General features: G+C 34.0%; 1 protein-coding gene across 6 annotated transcripts in view; it reads right to left on the bottom strand.

The window, feature by feature from the left end:
- Positions 1-1,404: 1,404 nt before the first annotated feature.
- Positions 1,405-26,758, bottom strand: part of PPIG (peptidylprolyl isomerase G) — a 44,017-nt gene continuing 18,663 nt past the window's right edge. For all 6 annotated transcript variants that reach the window (XM_039855480.1, XM_039855482.1, XM_039855484.1 and 3 more), the window contains 7 exons: positions 26,712-26,741; positions 26,483-26,622; positions 12,150-12,363; positions 7,936-8,103; positions 6,240-6,327; positions 2,921-3,057; positions 1,405-2,739 (listed from right to left, as the gene is read on the bottom strand). In XM_039855480.1, coding sequence (XP_039711414.1) covers positions 1,632-2,739; positions 2,921-3,057; positions 6,240-6,327; positions 7,936-8,103; positions 12,150-12,363; positions 26,483-26,622; positions 26,712-26,741 — 1,885 coding nt within the window. In that variant the 3' untranslated portion in view covers positions 1,405-1,631. The remainder of the gene's footprint in view (positions 2,740-2,920; positions 3,058-6,239; positions 6,328-7,935; positions 8,104-12,149; positions 12,364-26,482; positions 26,623-26,711; positions 26,742-26,758) is intronic.

Raw genomic sequence — 26,758 nt, 5'->3', positions numbered from 1 at the left:
GGATATTTGTTTCAAGATATTTTAAACAATCTTATAACTATTACCCTATAAATTATGCAATTAGCTACCACAATGCTAAATATATCATTACTGTATTAATCAATAATGAGAAATATTATGTTAAGCATTGCTTCACTCGGCATTGAATAGCTACTGGGTTTACCAAGAAGCTATCTTGGTAATACAGTTGACACTATATTGACAAATATTAAAGTACAAAACACTAGAAGCTACAATTAATTGGAATTCTGAAATTTCTTTTCAAATGAGGCAGGTTTTGTGTTTGCTGGATGTTCAATATTTTATTTAGAAGAGAAATTACAGAAGGCCACACATCACAAAAATAGCAATATACAACACATAAAATTCTAAATGGACTTTAGATATCTTTAGTGTTAAACTCTGTAAGCTATCAAAGTTTGCAACTTTCTACTCTACTCTATATGGCAATGTTATACTTGCCAAGTTAAAATAATGTTAACAGTAATGGTATAAAGTCACCTGAATAGAAAGAAACCAGAATCATAAACATGCTATAGCCTATTGTGATACATATATAGAAAAGATGCATTTTCTTGCCATTTAAAACTCACAGCTATGGGAGTTATATTCTGTTCAAGTTAAAAATAAAAAACAATCATGCAGAATTAACACTCAACTCTATATAAGTCAGTGGCAAAAAAGAGAAACCTTGGAAGTTAATGTGTCAATACTAACAATTTTTAGATTCTGTCTAACTTAAAGAGTTGTACAAGTGGTAGGTTTTACTGAAAAAAGTATTTTTTTTTCCTTTTAGAGGTTAATAAACAATGTTCTCAAAAAGCAAAAGTCTCATCTCTTCAGACCAAAAGCAACATAGATTGAGAATTACAATCTGATCTTCCAAGGTATAGTTCTTGTCAGATGCTGTATAACAGCAAGTCAATCTCAATCAGTACATCAACTGAAAAAAATACTCAACTACTTTATAGACAGTTAAGTAAAACAAAACTAGATAGGAAAAATATTAATATGAAACAAGCTATGGGTAAAACTATAAAGAATAACATACAATATAAATTACTATATATTTATCTATTTTAAAGCGCAAATTACTATAAAATCAAAAGTGATGATTTAAGATCTCTATTAGGATCCTGCCTCTGTGTAATTAAAAGCTGCTGCTGCAAGCCTCTATTATAAATGCAATCAGAAAATCTTTACAAGACTTCTATCTAGTGGCTTCTAAAGTTACTTTAATCATGAGAAACACAAGCTTTTTTAACAATGTATTCCAACAATCAGTTATGCTTGTTTCTAACTGGCTGATCATACAAATTAAGGTATAGAATAGCATGTTTGCTACTGGCTGATTGTTGCAACACAAAAATGCATACATGAAATAGTTAAACACAGCACACGGTATTACACCAAAGTGTTTTTCTCACTTCAAGTTTATTAAAACTTTAGCAGTACAAATTATCCAGGTTGCAGATTATCAAAAGATCAACTCATAAAGTCCACATTAAAAAAAAAAGACAAACATAAAACAACTCAACAACAATGAAAAGAGGAAAACAACATAAAGGAGATTCAGCAAGTCTCTAAACTTAAATTTTGAGACAGAATGGAAATAAGTTTTTACAACTCACTCATCCACTTTTGTCTTCATCTGTTCCAGGGCTTGATTCATGATCAAATTTTTTATTTTTATCATGTACATGATCATTTTCTTGACCCTTTGATTTTTGGTTTTCTTTTTCCACTGAGGATCTGGTCTTATCCTCCTTATTTTTCAATGTAGAGAATTTTAATTCATTGTCCTGACTACTTTGTTTTATTTTTGAGAAGGGACTTTGATCTCTATCAGCCTTTTTTTCCTTGTTATTATTTGAGCTATTATGATCATGACTTTTAGAGTGCATTCTCTTCTCACCCTCAGAATTTTCTTTTCTGTGTGAACTCTTACTTTCTTGGTTTCTATATTTTTCTTTGTTTCTGCTCTGACTTTCTTCTCTCTCTGAGCTCCTTGAGTCTCTCCTCCTTCTCCTTCTATCTTTACTTCTCGATCTTCCTGGTGTTGCTCTTCTCTCTCGGCTCCGTGACCTTCCTCTTCTCCTGTACTCTTGTTCTCTGTATCTATGGTACTCCTTGCTTCTGCTGCGATCATGGTCATGGCTTCTGGATCGCACTCTTCTGCTCCTGTCCCTACTTCTGCTTCGTTCCCTTGTTCTACTATTGTAACTGTGCTTGCCTTTAGTTATATCACGTTCTCTACTCCTAGACTGTGCGCGTCTATCCTTTTCCTTACTTTTGTTATGATTATGCTCATTACTTTTTGATTCCAACTGTTTAGACTTCTCTTTACTTCTGCTCCTTTCCTGATCTTTTCCTTTAGAATCAGACTTTTCTTTTTCTTTAACGTTCTCATGATCCCTTTCTTTACTCCTTGACCTCATTCTTTTTTCTTCATGTCTATTATGCTTTGTTTCTCTTTCCTTACTCTTTGATTTCTCTTTGCTTTTACTCCTACTTTTAGATTTGGCCCTTTTCTTCACCTTGTTTTTATTATATTTATCATCTTTTTCTGAATTTCTTCTGACGTCTCTCTCTTTGCTGCTAGACTTATGGTCTTTTACTTTCTTTTCCTTTTCACTCTTTCTGTTTGGGCTTTCAGACACATGCCTGTGATCAGTTATTTTTTTCTCTTTTACTCTAACTGGGCTTCTTTGATTTTCTTTTATTTCATTTAACTCACTCCTAAAAAATGAAAAAAAAAGTTTTTTTGAAATTTTATTAGGAAAATACTGGTGTCTATTATTGGCTAAGATATTCTATTTTCCTTAAGATATTCAGAAACAATTGAAATGGCTATAAATAATGTATAATGGTAAAAAAAAATACTTGTCACTACATTTGAAATAATATAGTTAAATCTTACTTATCCCCTTTGATCCATCTTTCACCACTTGATACCCTCATTCTTTGAGCTCTCTGCATCTCTTGCCTCCAATGTGGAGGAGTCTCACTACGCCTGAAACGATCCCTTGATCTGGATCTAGATGGAGTTCGGTAACGCTGAAGTAAAAAAAAGAAGAAAATCAACATATAAAAATATAAAAACATTACAACAGTAGCAAAAGTGTATATACTTCTAGGTTCAAATAAAATGTCTGAAAGTTCTATGCTCTCTAATTAAAATGTCCCAATTTTCAGGTAAGAAATCAATAAGGTAGAAAGACTTTAAACAGCCATTCTGTAAGTTCCAAATAAGAAGCATTTGTATTTGAAACTAATATTGTATGTCGACTATAATTGAAAAATAAAAAAATACTAAAAAAAAAAAAAAAAAAAAAAAAAGAAGCATTAACCCACAAACTCTAGCTATCCATTTTTTCTCCATGGACTGTCCTATTTAAGTAATGCTAAAGCAGAGTAAGTACAGGAACCCTTATAAGTTGCCAAGTTCCAACTTGGAAGTATGTTTTCTTAAAGTTTCAAAGCAAACATTTTTATATTATAAGAGAAAGTGAGTAAATGTTCATTTATTTATATTCATTTATTCAACCAATATTTACTCAGCCCTTAGGATGGCCAACCCTCTACCATATACTGAGGAAACATTAATGAGCTAAGACATGTCTGATTTTGCTCTCTTGGAACTTAAATTCTGCAAGGCTAGGAGAACACACAGACAGACATATAATTAGCTATTAAGCATATATACAGCTACGATCACAATGAATGTAAAAGGAAAAGTAAAGGGTGCTCGGAGAATATATAATAGAAATCTGACCTAGTACAGGGAAAGGGTGTGAAAGTTAAATATTAAAAGCTGAAAACTAAAGAATATGTATGAAGAGTTATCTAGGCAAGGGTAAGGAAAAAGACGTAAAAGGGGGTGAGGATAGCTGGGAGAGGAAGAACATGTGAGGCATAAAAAGTACCATGTTTGAAGGTTCTGAAACAGGAAGAAATAGCATGTTTTAGAGATGATGATAAGATAGATCAATATGGTTAAAGACAAAAATTGCAAAGGGAAGTAGTACTAGACAATAATGATGAGGTAAGCAAGGATGAGATCTGTGATGTCTCGTAAGCCAATTTTTTATTTATTCTAAGGTCAATAACAAAGGAGTGACATAATTAGGTTTTCATTTTCAAAATGACCATTCTGGATACTGTTTAGAGAAAGAATTAGATTAGTGATTCTCGAACTGTGATCTAGTGATCCCAAGACTCAGGGGATCTGTGAGGTCAAAACTATTTTTATAATGTCACATAATTTGCCCTTTTCACTTTTGTTCTTTCATTATTGTACAGTGGAGTTTTTCAGAGACAACATGTTTTGATGTCTTTGCTTTCATAGCTAATGGAATATGTGCTTATGTAGTCTTATTGTTTTAAATATTTCTCAGTTTTACTTTATAAAAGAGTAAATATTGATAGACATAATCCACATCAGCAAAAGCCTTTTTGGATCCTCAATAATTTAAGAATGTAAAGAGGTCCCAAGACAAAAAGTTTGAGAACTGCCATAAAAACAGGTAGGAAGCTATTTATAGTTCTGAGAACATACAATTAATTTAATTAAGATGGCAGGAATGGAGCTTGAGAGAAGCAGAAGTATTCCAGAGTATTTAGGGGATTGAACTGATAGGATTTGGTGATGAATAAGATAGAGAAGGTAGGAAAGAAAGGAGAAAAAAAAAATTCTTGGGTTTCAGTTTTAAGTAACTACACAGGTGATGGCATCTATCACTGAGAATAGGAATCTAAATAAGGATCAGGACTGAAGAGTGCTATGCTCAGCAACTGTATATGCTGAGGTTGAGGTGCCCATTAGACAACTAAAAGGCTGTCAAATAAGTCTTTGGTGATAGAGCAGCAGATGGAGTTACAGCATACAGTAGCCACTGAAGCCATGGAAGTCACAAGACTGCCTAAGAAGCATATGCAGAATGAGCAGAGTGGGAACCCTGAAGTTCAACAATATTTAAAGAGGAGGAATAAGAGCATAAGCAGCCCGAGGTGACCTCTGAAAATGGTTCCCGATTCACTTAACCCAGAAAACCCCACAAAATCATGCACATCAAGAGGATCAAATCATTGTGTTCACTTTAAAAACACCCGTGAAACTACCCAGGCCATCAAGGGTATACATATTCGAAAAGCAAAGTATCTGAAAGATGTCACTTTATAGAAGCAATGTGTGCCATTCTGTCATTACAATGGTAGAACTGGTAGGTGTGCCAAGGCCAAACATTGGGGCTGGATGCAGGGTCGGTGGTCCAAAGAGAATGCTAAATTTTTGTTGTACATGCTTAAATATGCAGAGTATGCTGAACTTAAGAGTTTAGATGCAGATTCTCTGGTCATCCAGGAGAACCAAGCTCCCAAGACATGGCACAGAACTTAACAGAGCTCGTGGGCGGATTAACCCTATGTGAGCTCTCCCTGCCATGCTGAGATGATCCTTACTGAAAAAGAGCAGATGGTTCCTAAACCAGAAGAGGAGGTTGCACAGAAGAAAAAGGTATCCTAGAAGAAACTAAAGAAATAAAAACTTAAATTTACTCCCAGGCCATAAGTTTTTTAAGCATCAAATAAATGCTTTAAAAAAAAAAAAAAGTATAAACTGGCATTGGAAATTCAAGATAGACTGGCCCGAAACAGGAAGAAAAGATGAAAATATGATGGAAACAAAGTGGAAATAGTGTTACGAGGGAGATCAAGTAAGACAAAAACTAAATGGATCCATTGGATTTTGTAACAAGGAGCTAATCACATGGCAAACTCTGTATTCAGCAGAACGGCAGAAGACAAACTGAAAGGGGTGAGGAATGCATAGGAAGTAAAGAAATAATATTCTAAGTATAGCATAGTTTCTAAATTTTGAAAACACAGTAAATATTTAAATTCTGATGGGGAGAATCTAGCAAAGAGAAAGAGGATGAAATAAAAAAAATACTGTTAATTTTTAAGAAAAGTAGAGATATAATGGTCAGGAAGTAATAAGGGGACACAAATGATCTTGATTTCATTTTACACCACATACATGTAAAATCCATTAACATCCCATGGATTTTCAGTTTGTCAGTTCTAACACAAAGAAGTTACTATAAAAAGAGTACATATAATTCAATATCCATAACTATTCTAAATTTTAGTCATTTATACATAAAATATTTAAGAAACATTCTAAAATTATTTAATATAAATGTAACACTATTAAGATTTATGGGAAAAGAATCACGTACCCTTGGTCCTCTTCCTTTAATCTTCCTGCCAGACCTAGTAACTAAAAGTCGCCTCTGGTATGAAGCAGGCTGGGAGTTAGGTGGATTACTAGAAACGAGCAAAGAGAAAATGAAAACACATTATTTTACAAAAGTAAATCTAGAGAACACAGTTTTACTGATACAATTAATTTAAAATCTTAGATAATGAGTGATTTTCAACCAGGAATGTTATCAATTCCTAGTAGGTATTTGGAAAAGTATAAGAGCATTTTTTTTTTCCCAACTGTCAATGTCTAGAAGGTGCTCTTGGTACCAAGTGCCCAGGAGTCAGAATGCTAAAATCTTCTAATGTATGAAGATGAAGAACTACTCTGCTCCCAAATTCCAGTTGTGTGCTATGGAAGAAACATTGTTACATAATCTTTACTAAGATAAAGTTAACTTGATAGTACTAAGAAAAATTAACATAGAAGAAAGAGCTCGGAGTAGGCTATATGTTGTGGGAGAACCATTTTAAAACTACCTTATTCCAAAGTAACTTATTATCCTATGAGCAGTTGTTAATTGGTAATAAAACTATAGAGAACTGTAATTAATGTGAATTAAGTAGAAATAAACTGGTCTAAATTAGCAAAACGTTTATATCATGGTTTAGACCGAAAAGTAAAACTATTTTAAAACGAGCTAATATTTGATTAGCACTAACAATATCCATGTAAGTTATATTTGAAAAGTTCATTTTAAAGTAGTTCAAACATTTTCTCTTTGATATTGCCCTAGAAACATCCTTTCCTAATACCTGAGGAAAAATAAACTAAACCCAATCCATCAAAATTACCCTGTTTCAAATATCTAAGACTCATTTTTATATTTTTACTATATTGTGAAAGTATACGGGGATTGCTCAGAATTACTTTTATGTTATAACAATATATTCTGATCATAAATGAGAAAGAATTCAATCATCTATATAGAAAATTTCTGAAAGTATTTGAACATGATATCAGTTTTCATTACAATATCATAAATCACACAAGGAAAATAGCATTTTTCCCTCTGAGAAAGTGAAAAATAAAGGTTTTTACTTGCTTAAAAGTTTAATGTATACAAATAGCACAGTAAAACATTTATCTCGTTCCAAATAGAATTGGTTTAAAGTACCACTCAATATTTCTTTTGGTATTTGCAATGTTTAGTTTTTTAAAAAGTAATTTTTACTGAAAATCTGTTTGAATTGTCAACTTATCTTTTTTCCAAAAAACAGTGTTACTAACATTATCCTATAAAAAAAGATTTCAATTTTGGGAGAAAGTCAACCATTAAATCTTGTCGAAAATAAGTAAAAACATTTTTTCTTCCTTTTTTAAAAAAAAATTATTTTTATTATGGTGACATTAGTTAATGAAATCCAATAAGTTTCAGGTATACGATTTAACAGTAAGTCCTATGTATATTGCATTGTGTGTTCACCGCCCAGAGTTAGATTTCTTTCTGTCACCACGTTTTTGACCTCTTTTACCCTATCTACCCCCATAATGTGTGTGTGTGTGTGTGTGTGTGTGTAGTATATATATATATATATCTATCTATATTATATATATATATATATATATATATTTTTTAAGGTTCTTGTATATATATATATATATATATTTTAAAGTAAGGTTCTTGTAAAGAAGGTAGGGCACTCTACAAGATATGCACATTCACATACCATTCTCTCTCTCTGTCTCTTTCTCTGTTTTTCCTTTCTTTTTCATCAGCTTTAGGAGGACTTTTTCTCATTAGAAACCTATTTTCAGGTATAGGAGGGATCTCTTCTGGACGGACAGTAGACTGGGGTTGTGCTTCAAGATTTTCAGCCTCACTTTCACTGGATGCACTTAATAGAAACACAAAACAAGTTTCATCTGGTTATTCTGTGTCTGCCCCAATTTTCAATCGTTGGTATTTCTTTCCTTTGGAAGATGTCACAATATATACACTATCCTGTACCCCTCAAAGATATAATTATATGAGGAAAATGTTCTTTTATTCTTCTGTCAAACCAACTACTGCCCAAAAACCCAAAGCAACTTTTGCGTTGCTATAGTCTCAAAAACATATTTCCCAATAAAATGGATCAAAAAATGAAACTCCATAGGCAATGCACTGGTAAATTTAAAATATTTTAAAATGTAGGTAAAGAAATTAGTTGCTTTAGAGGCAATAGGCATATGAAGACAAGTTTTAGTGCAAATACGAATTATTTCAGACAAAATGGAAAACAGTAAACAAGCTGATATGTTTTCTACCCTTATCAGAGCAGAGAAAAAAACAAAAAAGTAAGACAACTGTTAGTTTCCTATAATTCTCATTAATCTCATATTTTTCCCATAAATACAAACCTATAAAACCAAAAGCATCATTTCATTGAGTTCTGGCAAAATAAACTGAATGGTTTTGTTGAAAATGAAAATAAATAGGCTTTTGGTCAAGATGGCAGAATAGTTAAAAACTGCATGTCTGCTCCCACTAGCATATCAAATTTACAATTAACTATACAGAAAACCATTACTGAGAACGGCCTGAAGTCTAGCTGAAGAGAAGTCCTATAACTAAGGATATACAGAAGAAGCCGCATGGAGACTGGTGGGAGAGGTGGAGACGTGGAAGGGCTGGTCTCATATCCACATGTGGCAGTTAAAAATCGGGAGGGATACCTCAGCTGAAGAGGTTCCCCCTGAGGAGTAAGGGATCCCAACCCCACAACGTACTCTCTAGCCTATGGTTCCAGGGCTGGGAAGAGAATTTCCCACAACTTCTGGCTGTGAAAACCAGCAGAGACTGTGGCTGAGACAGATGGCTGCTGAAGTCCCAGATACTCCTCTTAAAGGGCTGGCACAGGGACTTGTTGACAGACTCACTTGCTCTGAGCTCCAATAGTGGAAAGGCAGCTCAAAAGGTACTAGGGACATATGAGGAAGAACTGAATTGCCTGGCTGTGGGGCTGGAGGGGCAACTTCCTCTCAGACAGAAATGCTGGCAGAAGCCATTGTTCCTTTGTTGAAGCCTCCCCCAAACCAAAGTACAGACACAGGCAAATGCCATATCTGAGTCAACCTGGCCAACATTGTTTGCCCAGCTATGGTGATTCCCTGAAACCTTGCCCCAACCAATTTCAGGCCAACCCAAGACATTTCCAGAGGCTTTATCATACAAACAGCCTGTCTTAGCTTATGCTTCAAATGTTCCTGAAATCTCTCAAAGGTTCACAAACTCCAAGTAAGCAACAGCAGGCCTCAGTGTACGCTGTAACTCTTGCTAAACAGCCCCAAGCCTGTCACTAGCAGCAGCCAACCTAAGGAACCTCTAAGCGCAGCATAAGTGGCAACCATGTACAGATCATTTTGTAGCTTCTATCAAGTGACTCAGGGCAGGGTACAGGCAGTGGCTGACTGTGGTCTGCACCAGAACAAACATGCCCACTGGCCAGGTTCAGATCACACAAGACCACCACCTGAACACTTCCACAAACAGCATATCCAAAGGGCAGACTTGGCAGGCACCATAGCCCTACTAGAGCAAATCCTACTCTGTAGGGTCAGCTCCTGCACAACAGCTCCTCCACTGTAGTCACGGCCAGTCTTAACAATCAATCAGCCTGTGGGTCAATCCCTCCCAATGACGTGCCAACAGCAATCAAGGATCAACTATAATGGAAGGGCACATACAACTCATACAAAGGACACACCTGTAGCATCCAGGTCAGGTGAATGGAGAGACTGAACCACTGGGCCCCACAGGACACTTAACTACATAAGACCACTCTACAAAAACCAGGAGATGCCGCAGCTCTACCTAATACATAGAAACAAATACAGGAAGGCAGCCAAAATGAGGAGACAAAGAAATAGTTCTGAAATGAAAGATTAAAACAAAGCTCCAGAAAAAGAACTAAACAGAATAGAGACAAGCAATCAATCTACTAGATGCACAGTTCAAAACATTGGTAATAGGGATGCTCAACAATCTCAGAACTTTAAGAAAGAGACAGGAAACCTAAAAATAGAGATAGAAAACGTAAAAAAGAACCAGCCAGAAACGAAGAATACGATAACTACAATGAAGAATAGAGGAAATCAACAGTAGATCAGATGAAACAGAGAATCAAATAAGTGATTTGGAAGATAAGGTAGCAGAAAACAATCAAAACAGCTACAAGAAAAAAAGAATCCAAAAAAATGAGGACAATATAAGGGGCTTCTGGGACAGCATCAAGTATACCAACATTTACATCATAGGAATACCAGGAGAAGAGAGCAAGGAATTGAAAACCTATTTTAAGAAATAATGACAAAAAACTTCCCTAATTTGGTGAAGGAAATAAGACATACAAGCCCAGGAAGTACGGAGAGTCACAAACAAGATGAACCCAAAGAGGCCCAAACCAAGACACAACATAATTAAAATACCAAAGGTTAAATACAGGGGATCTTAAAAGCAGCAAGAGAAAAGCAGGTAGTGACCTACAAGGGAGCTTCAATAAGACTGTCAACTGATTCCTCAACATAAACTTTGCAGGACAGAAGGAACTGGCATGAAATATTTAAAATGATAAAAAGCAAAGACCCACAACCGAAATTACTTTCCCCAGCAAAGCTATCATTTAGAATCAAAAGACAGATAAAGAGCTTCCCAGAAAGAAAAAGCTAAAGGAGTTCATCACCACCAAACCAGCATAGAAAAAGCTAAAGGAGTGCATCACCACCAAACCAGCAAAGAAGAAATGTTAAAGAAACTTCCTTAAGAAGAAAAAAATAAGTAAAAAATATGAATAATAAATGGCAATAATTACATATTTATCAACAATTAGTTTAAATGTAAATGGATTAAATGCTCTAATTAAAAAACATAAGGAGACTGAAAGGATAAGAAAACAAGGCCTCTACATTTGCTGCCTATAAGAGACTCACTTCAGATTTAAAGACACACACTGGTTCAAATAAAAGAATGGAAAAAGATTATTTCATGAAAATGGAAACAAAAAAGCTGGGGTAACAATACTTATACCAGACAAAAGAGACTTTAAAACAGACCATAACAAGAGACAAAGAAGGACCCAGCAATATCGCTTCTGGATATGTATCTGAAGAAACCCAAAACACTAATTCAAAAAGAATTATGAATCCATATATTCACTGCAGCACTATTTACCATAGACAAGTTACAGAAGCAACCTAAATGTCCATCAATATATGAATGACTAAAGAAGAAGTGGTGTATATATATACAAAGGAATATTACTCAGCCATAAAAAGAAGTGAAATCTTGCTATGTGCAACAACATGAATGGACCTAGAGGGTATTATGTTAAGGGAAATAAGCCAGAGGAAGACATTACCATATGATTTCACCTACATGTGGAATCTAAAAAACAAACAAAAAAACAGAATCAAACTCATAGATACATAAAACATTTTGATGGTTGCCAGACTGGGAAGATGGGAGTGAAAAAAGGGAAGGGATTAATTAGTATAAATTGGTAGTGCAAAATAGTCATGGGGATGTAAAGTACAACACAGAGAATACAGTCAATAATACTATGATAACTACGTATATTGTGTCAGATGGGTACTAGATTTATTGGCATGATCACTTTATAAGTTTATAAATGTCTAATCACTGTTGCATACCTGAAACTAATATTAGAGTGTATGTTAACTGTAACTGAAAAATAAATTATCGAAAAATAAAAGAAAAAGAAAATGGAAATGAATATACCCTTAATCTATAGACTATACAATATCAAGATGGTCTTATACTTTATGGTGTAATATATTCCCATTTTAATGTTTGTATATAATTGACCCCAAATTCCAACGGGTTTATTTATAAACAGAAGAGAACTAGAATATAAATCTAGTATTGAAAAAGTAAAATTAAGACCTTTTCTTGCTTTTCTTTCGCTTCTTCTTTTCTTTCTTGTGTTTTCGGGAATTTTTCCTATGTTTCTTTTTTCTTTTTTTTGATTTCTCTTCAGAAGCACTTTCAGAATCAGAAGAATCAGAAGAGGACTGAGAATCACTTGAGCTATCTGAGTCACTGGATGATGATGAGGAGGAGGAGGATGATTTATGCCTTTTCTTTTCTTCTTTCTTAGCTTTAATAAAAAGCAAAAAGGGTTTTGGTCAACATTTTTTAAACAAACTTTGTAAGTGAAAGTAGTACTTTCTAAGTCCAATATTTAACACTTAGCTCACCCAGCTATTTGAATTGTGGGGTACAAGAAAGGAGTCAAGAGTTAGGATTAGGAGAAAAAAAAAAATAAAAGTCAGGATTAGAATCCAGATACCAAGATTCATGGGTCAGAGCTGAATCTAGGAAACCAAAAAATTTTGGAAAAGTAATAAGTAAGTCTAAAATAATAAACTAAGTTAACTTTAGAAAAACATTTGAATAAAAGTTTTTTAAAAAGTACAAAAGTAACGTTTAAGAGTTCCAGATTCTATCTTCTTGTAGTTTTCTAGTATTATCAAGACTGGAGGTAGAACTGGAGGAGAGAAACGACATACAAAAAATACTTTGCACAAATGTGGAAAGAAACATGATTCCATTGGCATGGGCTTATGTTTCAATGCCTGAGCAGGGGTAATGACTAAGAAATGGATTTAGGTGGAGAGAATACTTGCAACAGAGGGCAGTCACTTGTCAGTGATTAATAATTATATTTTTGGGTTTCTAAAAAAATAACTTCAAATTGAAATTTTATTTTTGGTTAAGGAAGTAATAATTTTAAAGGGTGCCACAAAACTCAGATGTACTAAGGCCTAGGCAACAAAAGTAAATAAGTGAATTAATACAACAGGAATCAGGGAAAGATATGACAAAGTAGACAGAGAATGACCCAGGTAATATATTAGACTCCATCAGTTCAAATGATATTGGAAAATAATATATAAAGCATTTACCCTGCTTTTCCTATCTGAATTGTACATCTGACTAACTATATAGTAGATGAAAGAAAGATGCTCTTTATCAAAAATATTATAGGAATAAATGAGAAAAGAATCAGAGTTAGAATACCATTACTTTACAACCCCTAATGAGGCACTGACCACCAACGGCTGCTGAAGAGCAGAGACAACCTGTCCCATAGGCCTTGTGTTTCTATCAACAGGAATTACAACAAAATCAAAACAGCACTGGATCAATATTTTAGAACTACAAAGTTATATGAAATAGAAGCACAGAAGGAACACATTACATAATATAAAGACGTAATCAATAAAACCCAGTGTGTGCAGTAATGGGAAACACTATAGGACAAAAGACCTAGGCTGCTCAACAAACAGATCTCATATAAAGAGATGGTGAGAAGCAGCAGAGGGAGGAGTTGCCACTGCCGTCGCCACCACAACTACCACCACTGCAGCCACAGTCACGGCATCCACCGCTACTATGACCTTTATCTTTGTGTGAGAGTGGAACGCTAGATTTGTCACTGCGATGGGCAGCAGAGCTCTGGAGGTTATACCATAGGACAGAAAAACCAGAGTTGAATAAAAAGGAGTGTGCTATGAAACAGAATAGGATATCATTTTATTATAAATCTGGGAGGAGTGATGTCAGAAACATGGCAGAGTGAGAGATGTCCCCAGATCCTTCCTCCTGAAAAATAAGGTGAAACCTAAAACTCGACAAACACCCAACCTGCACACAAACACATCTGAGCGAGTGATCTGCACATAAGAGGTACCAGAGGTCAGACCAGCGGGAGTCCCGGGAGTCCAGAGGTAGATTGGGAAGAACAAAGAAGCTGCCTCTGGTAACGGAGAGCTCCTTAGCTCCTTGCAGGAGGAGGGGGAGGGGAGAAGTTGCTGCTGGTCCCCTGAACAGCGCTGCCTAAGGACTCTGTGAGCTCCATGCAGCAGAGCCCAGGGGTTAAGGCAGAAAGCAAAGCGGGACTAACAACAGAGAAGTAACAGCTGGATCTTACCAGTTGAAGTTGCAAATCATGAAGCTGAGCTACAATAACCCCTCATACACCAATCCAGAGGGTACGCCCCAGGGGAATTTGAATAAATGCTACCAAAACTCTTGCTAACACTGAGAACGTGGATAGTGATCGTCATTGAATATTTAGTAGGAAAAAAAAGAGAAATAAGAATTATTAAGTCTCAAAGCAGAGCTCCAAGAAGCTCAGACATCACCTACTGGAAACCAAAAGAAAAACACCTTAGCAAAAGGCTAAAGAGAGACTTTTAGTAAATCTTTCTAGAGAGAAAAAAAAGTGCAGAATATACTGCCCAAGTGGAGAAATAGTCAATTAAACACCATGAACAATCAAGGTGACAAGGCAGCTCAGAAAGAAAGAGAAAAATTTCCAGAAAATAAACTTAAAGACATAGAAATATTCAACTTAAATGACAGAGAAGTAAGGATTGGAATTCTGAAAAAAACTCGATGAGATCCAAAATAACTCCTGTCAACAATTCCAGGAGCTGAGAAAAAAAACCAGATCAGCAAAATTAGTTTTTTTGGCTGGGACACTGAAACTCTAAAAATGAGATAAATAGAACTAATGGAGATGAAGAATGAAATAGCAAGCTTAGGAAATAGAGTCAACCAAATGAAAGTAAGGAGCATTGATATCGAAAGCAGAACTTAGAAATAATTCAGAAGAAAAAAAACTAAATGAAAAAGAATGAAAGAGAAGTATAAGAACTAGCTGATACCATCAGGAAACATAAGAATAATGGGTATTCCAGAAGGAGAGGAAAAAGAGCATGAATCAGACAGCATTTTCAGACAAAGAGCTAACAAGAATTTCTCGAATCTAAGGAATGAGCTGGAATTTGGAATTGAAGAAGCTAACAGAACACTCAATTATCTCAACTCAAAAAAGCCTTCTCAAGACACATTATATTAAAATTATCAAAAATTAGTAACAGAATTCTCAGGGCAGCCAAAGAAAAGAAGACACTAACCCATAAAGGAAAACCCGGTAGATTATCTTTGGAATTTTTAGCACAAACCTTACAAGCAAGAAAGGAGTGGACTCAAATGTTCAAACTATTAAATGAAAGGAACTACCAGGCGAGAATAATGTATCCAGCTAAGCTCTCCTTTAGTTATGAAGGAGAAATAAAGACCTTTCCAGACATATAAAAATTGAGGAAATTCTCCGCAACGAGGCCTGCACTACAGGAAATTCTGAAAGAGGTCAGCTCACCTAAAACAAAATGACAAAATTAGAGCAAAATTAAATGAAATTGAGAACAATGACAACAACAGAAAAATAAATGCAACAAAGAGCTGGTTCTTTGAGAAAGTTAGTAAAATTGATAAACCCCTGGCTAGACTCACTAAAGAAAAAAGAGAAATGACACAAATAAACAAAATCAGAAATGAAAGAGGGGAAATTACAACTAACATCGCAGAAATACAAAGGATCATACAAGAATAATATGAAAAAGTACATGACACCAAATTTAATAACCTAGAAGAAATGGACAAGTTCTTAGAAAGATACAATCTTCCTAGACTGAATCAAGAACTGGAATATCTAAATAGACTGATCAGTCATATGGAAATTGAAACAATCATCAAAAAGCTACCAAAAGTAAAAGTCAAGGACCACACTGCTTCACCACAGAATACTATCAAACATTTAAAGATTTAATACCTATTCTCCTCAAACTCTTCTGAAAAATCGAAGGAGGCAATACTTGCTAATTCATTTTATGAGGCCAATATTACTCTGATACCAAAACACACAAAAAAGAAAACTGTAGACCAATAACTCTCATGAACACAACGCAAAAATCCTAAATAAGATACTAGAGTGAACCGAATACAGCAATATATTAAAAAGATTTTACACCACGATCAAGTGGGCTTCATCCCAGGGGCACAGGGATAGTACAATATAGGCAAATCGATTAATGTGATACACCACATAAACAAATTAAAAAATAAGAATATGATCACATCAACAGGTGCAGAAAACGCCTTCGACAAAATACAGCATCCATTTATGATCAAAACTCTTAACAAAACTGGTACAGAAGGAAAGTACCTTAACATAATAAAGGCCACATAAGACAAACCCTCAGCCAACATTTTACTTAATGGTGAAAAACTAAAAGCCTGTCCTCTAAGATCAGGAACAAGACAAGGCTGTGCACTATCACCACAGCAGGCAAGAGAAAGATATAAAAGGCAATGAAATAGCAAACGAAGAAGCCAAACTGTCACTATTTATGGACCACATGATTTTCTCTATAGAAAACCCTAAATACTCGACAAACGCTAATAGAAATAATACGGTAAATAAATCACTGTTCAAAAATCCATAGTGTTCCTATATTCTAATAATGAAGTGTCAGAAAAAGAAGTGAGAAAAATAACTCCTTTTGCAATTACAACAAAAAGAATAAAATATCTAGGAATAAACCTAATGAAACATGTGAAGGACCTATATAATGAAAACTGTAAGACCTTAATAAAAGAAATTGAAGAAGATACAAAGAAATTTCCACGTTCTTAGATTGGAAGAATCAACATAGTTAAGATGACCTTATTACCGAAAGATTTAATACAATCCCCATCAAAATCCCATCAGCACTCTTTAAAGAAACAGAACAAAAAATCATCAGATTTCTATGGAAACACAGAAGACTCCGAATCGCCAAAGCCACCCTGAAAAAAAAAGAACAAGGCTGGAAGTATCACTCTTCAAATTATATTACAAAGTGACAATAATCAAAATGGCTCAGTATTGGCAGAAAAAGAGACATACAGACCAGTGGAATGGAACTGAGAGTCCAGAAATAAACCCATGTTTATATGGGCAAATAATTTTCGACAAAAGAGCCAAAAACATACAGTAGAGACAGGAAAGCCTCTATATAAATGGTGCTGGGAAAACTGGAAAGCCCCCTGCAAAAGAATGAAACTAGAATGTTGTCTATTACCGCACACCAGAATTAAGACAAAATGGATTAAGGACTTCAATATAAAACCTGAAACAATAAAATTCATAGAAGAAAACATAGGAACTAAACTCATGGACCTTTAACTTAAAGAGGACTTTATGAATTTGACCTCAAAGACAAAGAGAGTAAAAGCAAAAATAAATGAATGGGACTATATCAAAGTAAAAAGCTTCTGCATAGCAAAAGAAACCTTCAACATGGTAAAGAAACAACCATGCAAATGAGAAAAATATATTTGCAAGCAATGCCTCTGATAAAGGCCTAATATCCAAAATATACAAAGAACTCATACAACTCAGTAACAACAAAAAAATAAATGATCCAGTCAAAAAATGGGCAGAGGACCTGAACAGACACTTCTCCACAGAGGACATAAAAATGGCCAACAAATATATGAAAAGATGCTCAACATTGCTAGTGATTAGGGAGATGCAAATCAAAATCACAATGAGATACTATCTCACACCTGTTAGAATAGCTATAATCATAGCTATAATCAACAGGACAAGTAATAACAAGTGTTGCAGAGGATGTGGAGAAAAAGGAATCCCCCTACACTGCTGGTGGGACTGCAAATTGGTACAGCCACTATGGAAAACAGTATGGATGTTTCTCAAAAAACTAAGGATTGATCTACCATATGATCCAGCAATCCCTCTGCTGGGCATTTACCCCAAAGACTTGAAAACATATATCTAAAAAGATATATGCACACTGATGTTCAAAGTAGCATTATTCATGGTGACCATGACATGGAAGCCACTGAAGTGTCTTACAACAGATGACTAGATAAAGAAATTGTGGTACATATATACAATTTATTGTATATATGTAGTATTACTCAGTCATAAGACGAAATACTGCCATTTGCGCCAACATGGATGGACCTTGAGATAATCATGCTTAGATAAGCCAGACAGAAAAAGTTGAAAACCACGTATCACTTATATGTGGAATATAAACCTAAAAGCAACAAACAAGAGACTCATGGACATGGACAATAGACTAGTGGTTTTCAGAGGGTAGGTGAGACAGGGGGGAGGAAGATGGGGTAAAAGGGATCAAATATGTGGTGACAGAAAGAGATCTATGGGCGGTGAACATACAATGCAACATATATATGATGTACTGTTGAATTGTACACTTGAAACTTACTGAATTTCGTTAACCAATGTCACCATAAAAAAAAAAGAGAGATGGTGGTGAATAGAATCTATTTAAAAAAAAAAAAAGTTTTAAAATCAACCCTAATGTTTGAACTTTATTTGGATTCAAATTCAAACGCTAAAAAATTAATAATAATGAAACAATTAGAAATTTGAATACATTCAAAATTTTTGATATTTAAGAATATGTGTATGTGCACATATTATGACATTTTTTAAAGAGTCACCTTTTAGAGATAAATACTGAAATATTAATGTTGCCCAGAATTTGCTTCACAATAACAGGAAATGGAGAATTGGCCAGGATAGATAAAACAAGATTGGCTATGAATTAGTTGTTGAAGCTGGGTAATGAACGTGGGTGTTTTGTTATACTATTTCAATCACTTCTGTATAATGTTAATATTTTCTGTAACAGAAAAATGGAAGAGGATAAAGAAAATATATCTTTGGACTGCTGGGGAGCTGTTTACAGACCTTAACCAAAGGTTTAACAGCTAGTTTGTAACCTTTCCCTTAGCCTCAGTAACAGTTAAGTATTTGGCACTTGGCCAAATCATTCTTAACTCTCTTAACTCAGAATTTATAGGAGTGTGCTAAATCCAAGATAAATAATAATATGGCTGAAGTTACCATACACTTGGTAAAGGACTTAGAGTTCACTGTTAAAATTGCTTTTCTAGTATGGGTGACACGCTACTGCACTGGAGAATGAGAACAAGGTAAAAAAGCTGAAGGGACCCCAGAGATTATAACAGCTTCACTGAAGTAGTCTTTCCTCACCTAGCTATACTCCTTAGCATGAACATACTAAGTGTGAGATGCCTGGACATATGCAAGTTCTGTCTGGAATATATGAGATTTCTACAATGCTGCTGCTGTACAAGTCATGCTGTTTTCTCTCCTGTATCCTTTTTTAAAGGTAAACACATTTACTTCTGAGTGAGGCCTATCTTCTTCTATGAGTTCAAGTTGTTAACCTGAACCTAAAACCACTGTTGCTGGTGACGCAGAGTGGGTATGCAAACATGTATAACTTGAAAAAGTCACTTATATATCCTAAAAACCAGAGGGATACAGTGGTGATGGTGTGGAATCAAACTCAAAGAAATTCAAGGAAGAAAATAAATTCAAATGAACATGAGTAACTCTAAATAAAAATATTCAGGACCACATAACATGCAAGAAAAATAAAAATATTCCACACAAGCACAAAACAGAGCTGTTAAAATTACTTGACAAAATATAGTAATGCTTTACCCCATGATTAACAAAGCTTTATTCACCAGTTCCAACTTTCACCTTTATCTTGCAGTGGGATTCTTTCCTATGAGAAATATATTGTAGTTTATTTCTTTAAAAAGTAAGCCCACTCTTTCCCACCAAATGTATTAAACATATTTCAAATGACTATTATTTAGTTCACATATCACTTTTCAAAAAAACATTTGAGTGAAGTAAGAGATCACAACAATATAGAAGGCTAGAGATTTACAACTAATTTTATGGTAATATAATTTGCTTGAGTATCAGATGACATCAACTATAAAAGGGAAAGAAACTGTTTTAGGAAAGATGTCTTAGAAGAGAGGTTCGAAATCTATTTGTCCATATTATTTTACATGCGAAATTTTATTTATGTGCCCTTTTCCTATGAGTCTGTTCGGGAAAAAAGAGAATATGATTGAGAAAGAAATGGTAGTTAAAGAATAAAAGAGTAAAAAGGCAAAAAACAGAGATGACAATATCAACATTAAATTACATTCTATTAATAGAACGTAGTTTCAGTTATCAATTTGTGTTAACCTAAATTTAAAAATATGATTTAGGCACATTGTGAATCTGACTGAAATTTTATTCTTCTCATATCAACAACTATGCTTAACTGACTACTATTAGATATAAACTCAACAAGATGCCAAGATATGGAGAGAGAGAATTGTAAAGTATATGAGGAAGTGCCACAGTGAACTTTATATGACGTGCACTCTGCCCTCAGATTGCCTTTACAATCTATCTGGAAAATAAGACCAACAAGTTTGAATTAATTAGCAAACGGCATTGGAAAATATATACTTAATAAATTTTCTAGAAACTCTGACTATAACTGCACATGATTTACAAGTGAGTATGGTCAGTAAGGACAAGTGTAAATTAGAATGGCTTTGTAGAAGTACAGTGGGTTCTGCTGTTATACAAAAAATCACTGTGCTATGAAAACTGAACAATAAAAACCACATAGCTAATGGGAAAAATGGGGTTAGAGGCACAAAGCTCAAAAACTTCATCACATTAAAAAAATAGGAAACTAATAAAAACAGCAGCAGTTTGATACATGTTAAATGGTTAAGGAATACATAAATATGACAACAATACTTTGAAAAGGACCTGAGGTTTGCTTGTGGAAGTGAATGTTAGAAAGGTGCAGCTTGTGAGTTACTGTAAAGTAGTAGGAGGGTTATCTAAAATCAGATGGGAAGTTTTAGCAGGAGATTTTGCTTAGGTGTGGCTCATAATATAGGTAGATGTTTGAGGTGTGTGTGCATGTGTGATTTTTGTGAATTCCTACAAAACTCTTCAGCTAGTGAAAGTGAAATTGGTATTATGTTCAAATTGTTTTCTAATATATTAATCAAATGGAATAAATGAATTTTTTTGAAATGAGCAGTACAGCGGAATTGACTATTTTAAGATTAGAAACAAGGGAAGGAAAAAGTAGTGGGAACTAATATCTGTAGAGTACTTACAAAGTGCTAATAAGCACTGAACAAAGTTTTTTAGAGGCTCAATTTAAGAATAAGTAGATTCTAGATTTTAAAAGGGTAGATTTTTATATAAAGTGAAAAGCTTCAAAAAAGTAACAGAGCAATTCTGAACAAGATGAAATAGAGTCATCTCTTCCTAACCTGCTAAGTATAAGTAGAAACCACAGACATAATAAAAAAAACACACATAAGACGACTCTGAAAAGTAGAAGGAAAGCAGAGTGGCTAGAGATTTCTGGAGATGACATGGCACAACAGAATATCATTGCAAGGGCTATGCAATGATAATTCAATAAAAACTGAATTATCACTGAAACCACAGTCTACAAAAGTAGGTCAAGACTCACATGCTAAATCTAAATAAGATGAATTACTGATAAAATAAGACTAAAAAACAGAAACCAGAGTCTTAAAACATACTACCCCAAATGTCTAGGATATAATAATAAAAAAAATTCACTAGGAAAATCACAACTTAATGAGAAAAGACTATCAAATAACACCAACACTCAGAGGCCTATAATGTTAAAACTGACAAGGATTTTAAAGAAGCCATCTTAAAAATGCTTCAACATGTAATTGTTAATAGTTTTTAATCAAATGAAAAAAAGTGAAAAATCTCAGGAAAAAAGAGGTTATAAAGTACCAAATAGGAATTTTAGAAATGAAACATACAGTAACTGAGATAAAAACCTCATTTAATATGCTCAATAACTAAGTGGAGATGACAGAGGAAAGTGTCAGTGAACCAGAAGACAGACGTTATCTAATCTGAACATCAAATAAACAAAAAATAAGCAGAGCCTGAGAGAACTGTGGAACAATAAAAAGATCTAATATTTGTCTTATCAGAATCCCAGAAGGAAAATAAGTTTGAAACTGGAAAAAAAAGGGCAGAAAATTTTCCACAACAGGTTTGACAGACCGACCTACAGATTCAAGAAGCTAAGCAAACCTCAGGATAAACTCTTAAGTAATCCATACTAAGACACATCGAAATCTAATTTCTAAAAGCTAAAGGAAAAAAAAATACTTAAAGCCACTTGGGAGGAAGAATAAATTACCTATAGGGGGACAATGATTTGAAAGGCAAGACTTCACCTTTGAAACCAAAGAGGCAAGAAGAAGTGGCATAAACACGTTTTTATGTGCTGAAAGAATGATCAACCCAGAATTCTATTTTCAGTGAAAATACCCATCAAATGAACACAAATTAAGATATTTTCAAAAAGGTAGGATGATTTGTTGCCAGCAGACCCTTAAAAAAAAAAGGCTAAAAAAGTTCTCCAAACAGAAAGGAAAAAACAAGAAGAGGTTTGGAATTTCAGAAAGGAAGAACAGAATGGGTAAAAATAGGGGGGAAGGGAATTAACAATCTGTTGATCTAAAAATAAATATAAATGGGTCTTTAATAAATGCTAACATTAAACAGCTTATAAAAATGCTAATTAAAACTAGCTTAAAAAAAAACTATTAAGCTGGCAAAGATTATTTAAGAGTTTGATAACATGTGGCTCTCTACAAAAGGGTATAGATAAATTTATTTTTCTAAACTCTAATTGCAATGTCTACCAAAATTACAAATGCATGACTCCTATAATCTGTTAATTTTATTTCTAGGAATTTATCTTACATGATCAACATTCACATACATGTAGAATGATATCTGAAATGGGAACTGGTGGGCAGAGATGGGAAGACTTTTCATTGACTGTCCTTTTATGCTTTTTAAATTTTGAACCAAATGAATTTATTACATTTAAAAATTGAAGAAAATTTAAAATTTCAAGTATGACAACTACTGTTTTCATCCTTTCCTTCAAAAAACCCTATCTCCTGCCTAATCACTTACACGAAACCTATTTCAAAGTGTCTTTTACAAGCATGTAAGTATCCTTTAGGATAAAATGAAACTACTAAAAGCAAAACCATAATGCAAGTTAAGAATCAAAATGGATGAAAAGGAACTGCAAAGAGTAACTTCCAACTCTTGGACCATTTCTGGTTAGTTTATATAGTTTGTTTATCACTATGTAGAATATCCTAAACCTGTTCCCTGCAGTGGATGTGGTGTAGCCCTACTAACTACATATCGACTATACTAAAACAAACTCCAGAACCCCAGAACATTTTACATGTAAAAATTGAAGGTAAGAAAATGCTGCCTTACTAGTTTTTTGAGATCTAAAGATTTTATACCAATGAATTTCACATGAAACCTTTAAAGAAAATTTCTAGGTCATCATCAAAATAAGATTTGAAATAAAGAGTAAGACTATTACTAAAAATAGGTCTCCTTTAGATATTTTCATTCCATGTTACTGGTCTCCTTTTCTAAACAGTTTCTAAGTTTAATATCTCACTATTTTCCAGTAAAAAGTACCATCACCGTGACTTAATTCCAGAATATAGACACTGAAGTGGGATCCTGTCACCAAAGTTAGTCTCTGGTATTCTTTTCCATAGTTCCAGAGTATCAGATTCACCAGCTGCTTCCTCTATTGTGCTCTTCTTTCTATAGTGCCAACCAATCTATTTCCTACCACGTATATGCAAAATTTTTGCACATTCAACTATTTACTACCATAACTCAGAACTTGTATTTCTGTGCACTCTGTAATATAGCAATGATCCCATCTCTTGTTGCATGGCCAAGGTGGACAAACCTCACTGCAGTTCACAACTGCAGTGAACTCTGAAGAGCCCAGCATGACCTGAGGTCATGCCAACTCCTGAAAATCCAAGAAGTATCTTAATGAAGATAGTGGTTTCATTCTCTGAAGGTCTGTATTCAATCCTCTACTCTGCTCCTTGAGACCTCTACAGGGACGGAGTTTTTATTAGCCTCCAGTGTTCCACTTTTCTCTTTTGACTCTGAACCTTCTCAATGCATTCAAATAGCCACATAAGCAGAATGTCCAGCTTTGCAACAGCAAAGGGAGAAAGGCCCAAGAATATTGCCCAGACTCACTAAGACCATATACAAGTGGACCTAGACAGTCAGATTTCTTCAGAAGCCTTTTTGTTTTCTTTCAGAAAGTTAGAAAAAATAAAAAAAAAAAAGATTCTATATTTATTTCTTTTTAAATTGGGATGTAAATCTCTCAGACAGGTTTTAATTGTAATGATGAACTATACTGTGTTGCACAAAGCTTTTTGACTGTTCCCAATTTTAAACTGTAAGGAGGCCACGAAACTTAGAAATTGGAAGACACAGCTCTGCCTAAAAAATACGTTAGATAGATGAATGACAAAATCCACTCTGACAAGTGTTCTGAATGGTAGTTGAAGGACTATAGAATAACAGGTCCCAAATTATGTGATCTCAAACATAAAGATCTTTTCCTCTTTCCACAGTGTTATCCAGAATAGCACAGGCATGGTATGACTTGAAACAAATCTGATCTTTTCAGGAAATCCTGGGCAGACAGTAATAAAGTTCCAAATCTTCCCCAACTGGTGAAACTGATAAGGGTAAATTATGCTTCCTTAGTATGAGTTTGAGGAATACACAATAAGACATTGCATCAACTTTCAGCACAACTTCCTGGCCACAATACCATGGGCAAAATTAGCATTTATTCTCTTCATGTGAAAATACATTATAAAGGCATAAATATATAATAAGTGACATTAACTTTCTCATCCTTTCATCAAATATTCAAACACTGACCTTCTAATACTAAAAGAATCTTTACACCAAATTTATTAGAGAGTCTATGATAACTTTATGGTTTAAAATGTAAGCTTTTTTATCACCTCGATCTTTTTCTAAATATATAAACCACACAGCATTCTTAACTTTTATAAGCGGAGAATTGATCCTAACATGAGACCTTAAAAACTACAAAATGTAAGCATAAAAAAGTAGTTGTTAAGTAAAGAATAAAAGATGAAGCTTTTCTAGATGTGGCGTTATGCCTTAAACTAAAATATTCCATTTGTACAAACAACACGCTAAAGAATAAAATATTAGTGAGTTCAGGGTCTAAAATTTGCAAACATTTATTCAGACTGCTTTTTAGTTTTGTTTTTTAAATATATAAGGTATATTGATGTCTAATCACCATGTTGTACACCTGAAACATATAATATTGTATTGTATGCCAACTGTAATTTAAAAATAGATTAAAATTTTAATAAAACTTTTAATGTAAGATACTCAACAGCACCTCATTCTTTATTGAATCCTCATTAACTCAATACATGTGTTACACCTATGGTTTGTAAATAAGTATAGCCAGACTCATGAACACCAAGAAGTTACATAAACAGTCCCATTATGAGCTGCAGCAGTCCTGTAATGGTTTATGAGATATATATTTGATATGGCAGAGAAGAAAATCATTAGAAACAAAATGAAATGCAGAGACAAAATTAAAAATAAGCTTTCTCTATGACCATCTTGTGTCTATTTAAATTAAAACAAAATGTGCATATTTCTAAATGTTACAGGGCAAATCAGTCTAAAACTTGAGAACACAATGTTCTACTTAGGACAATTCTAAAAGAAATGTTAAAGACTTTAATGAATTAGCAACACATAATAGAAAGAACTCTAGATCTGAAGCCAGCAAACTTGAGTTTGAGGCTTAGTTCCCTGATGTGGTAAATATATCTTCATTTGTAAAATAGGAGAAATGATAGTATAGGATTATTGTGAAGCTCAGAAAAGATTACAGATGACGTTCACCTTTGTCAACCATGAAAACCTAAGTATTAATATTATTGGTCTCTATTCTAGTAAGAATAGAAAGAAGAGTCAGTTTAATATTTTATTGCTTTCTACACAGGTTTGAAGTTAATCTCATCCCATTACTTTTAGAGTGTCAGATGCATAATCTGTAATAAGTGGTAGCAGTTACATATTTCATCTATAATATCAAGACGAATATTTACTTACAGTTCTTACCATTTCAGATATCATATCACACTATTAATGTTAACTTCAAATGTTCTAGTATAAGTAAAAGAAGTTTCTCAAACATGCCAAATGCTTTTGAATCTAAGCAGTGCTTAGATTCCTCTAAAGTTTCTTAGTCTATGTTATTTTCTTTGATTGTCATCTTCTTTCCATTGTGTTTTTCCCTAGAAGAGTATTTATATTTCATGTTATTTAGACAACTACAGTTTTCTAAAAAAAACCTAAAACAAAGTGGAAGCGGATGGATAAATTACTGCAGATTAATAACAAGAAATGTACACAGTATGAAAACACATTTAAAAAACACTATATTAAAACTCAAAAACCTTATAATTATTCACTTTAGTGTGAATTTCATGCCAACTATTAAGTGTCCTTACTTGTTTTGTAGGCATAAGAATTATCAGAAATATGTACTTGTTCTTACCTTTAGATTTGGGAATTAGCTCTCCACAACTGAGTATCCGCACCTCAGCAAATGGTTTGCTAGCTGCATCTGTTTTCTGGTTTTCTATCTCTCTCACAACTTCTTGACCAGAAATCACTTGCCCAAAAACAACATGATGCCTAAAGAGTCAAGTACAGATAATTAAAAAAAGCTTCTTATTTTAAATTAATTTAAAGTAGGTTATAAAATAAATTAAAATAATTTTTACCCATCTAAATGAGGAGTTGGTTTCGTTGTTCTTTTGGAAATCATCAG

The sequence above is a fragment of the Pteropus medius genome, unplaced genomic scaffold (genome assembly GCF_902729225.1).
Source record: "Pteropus medius unplaced genomic scaffold, Ma_sr-lr_union100, whole genome shotgun sequence".
NCBI classification, from domain to species: Eukaryota; Metazoa; Chordata; class Mammalia; order Chiroptera; family Pteropodidae; genus Pteropus; species Pteropus medius.
Note: the sequence above shows the minus strand (reverse complement) of the source record. Positions and strands in the feature narration are given on the sequence as shown.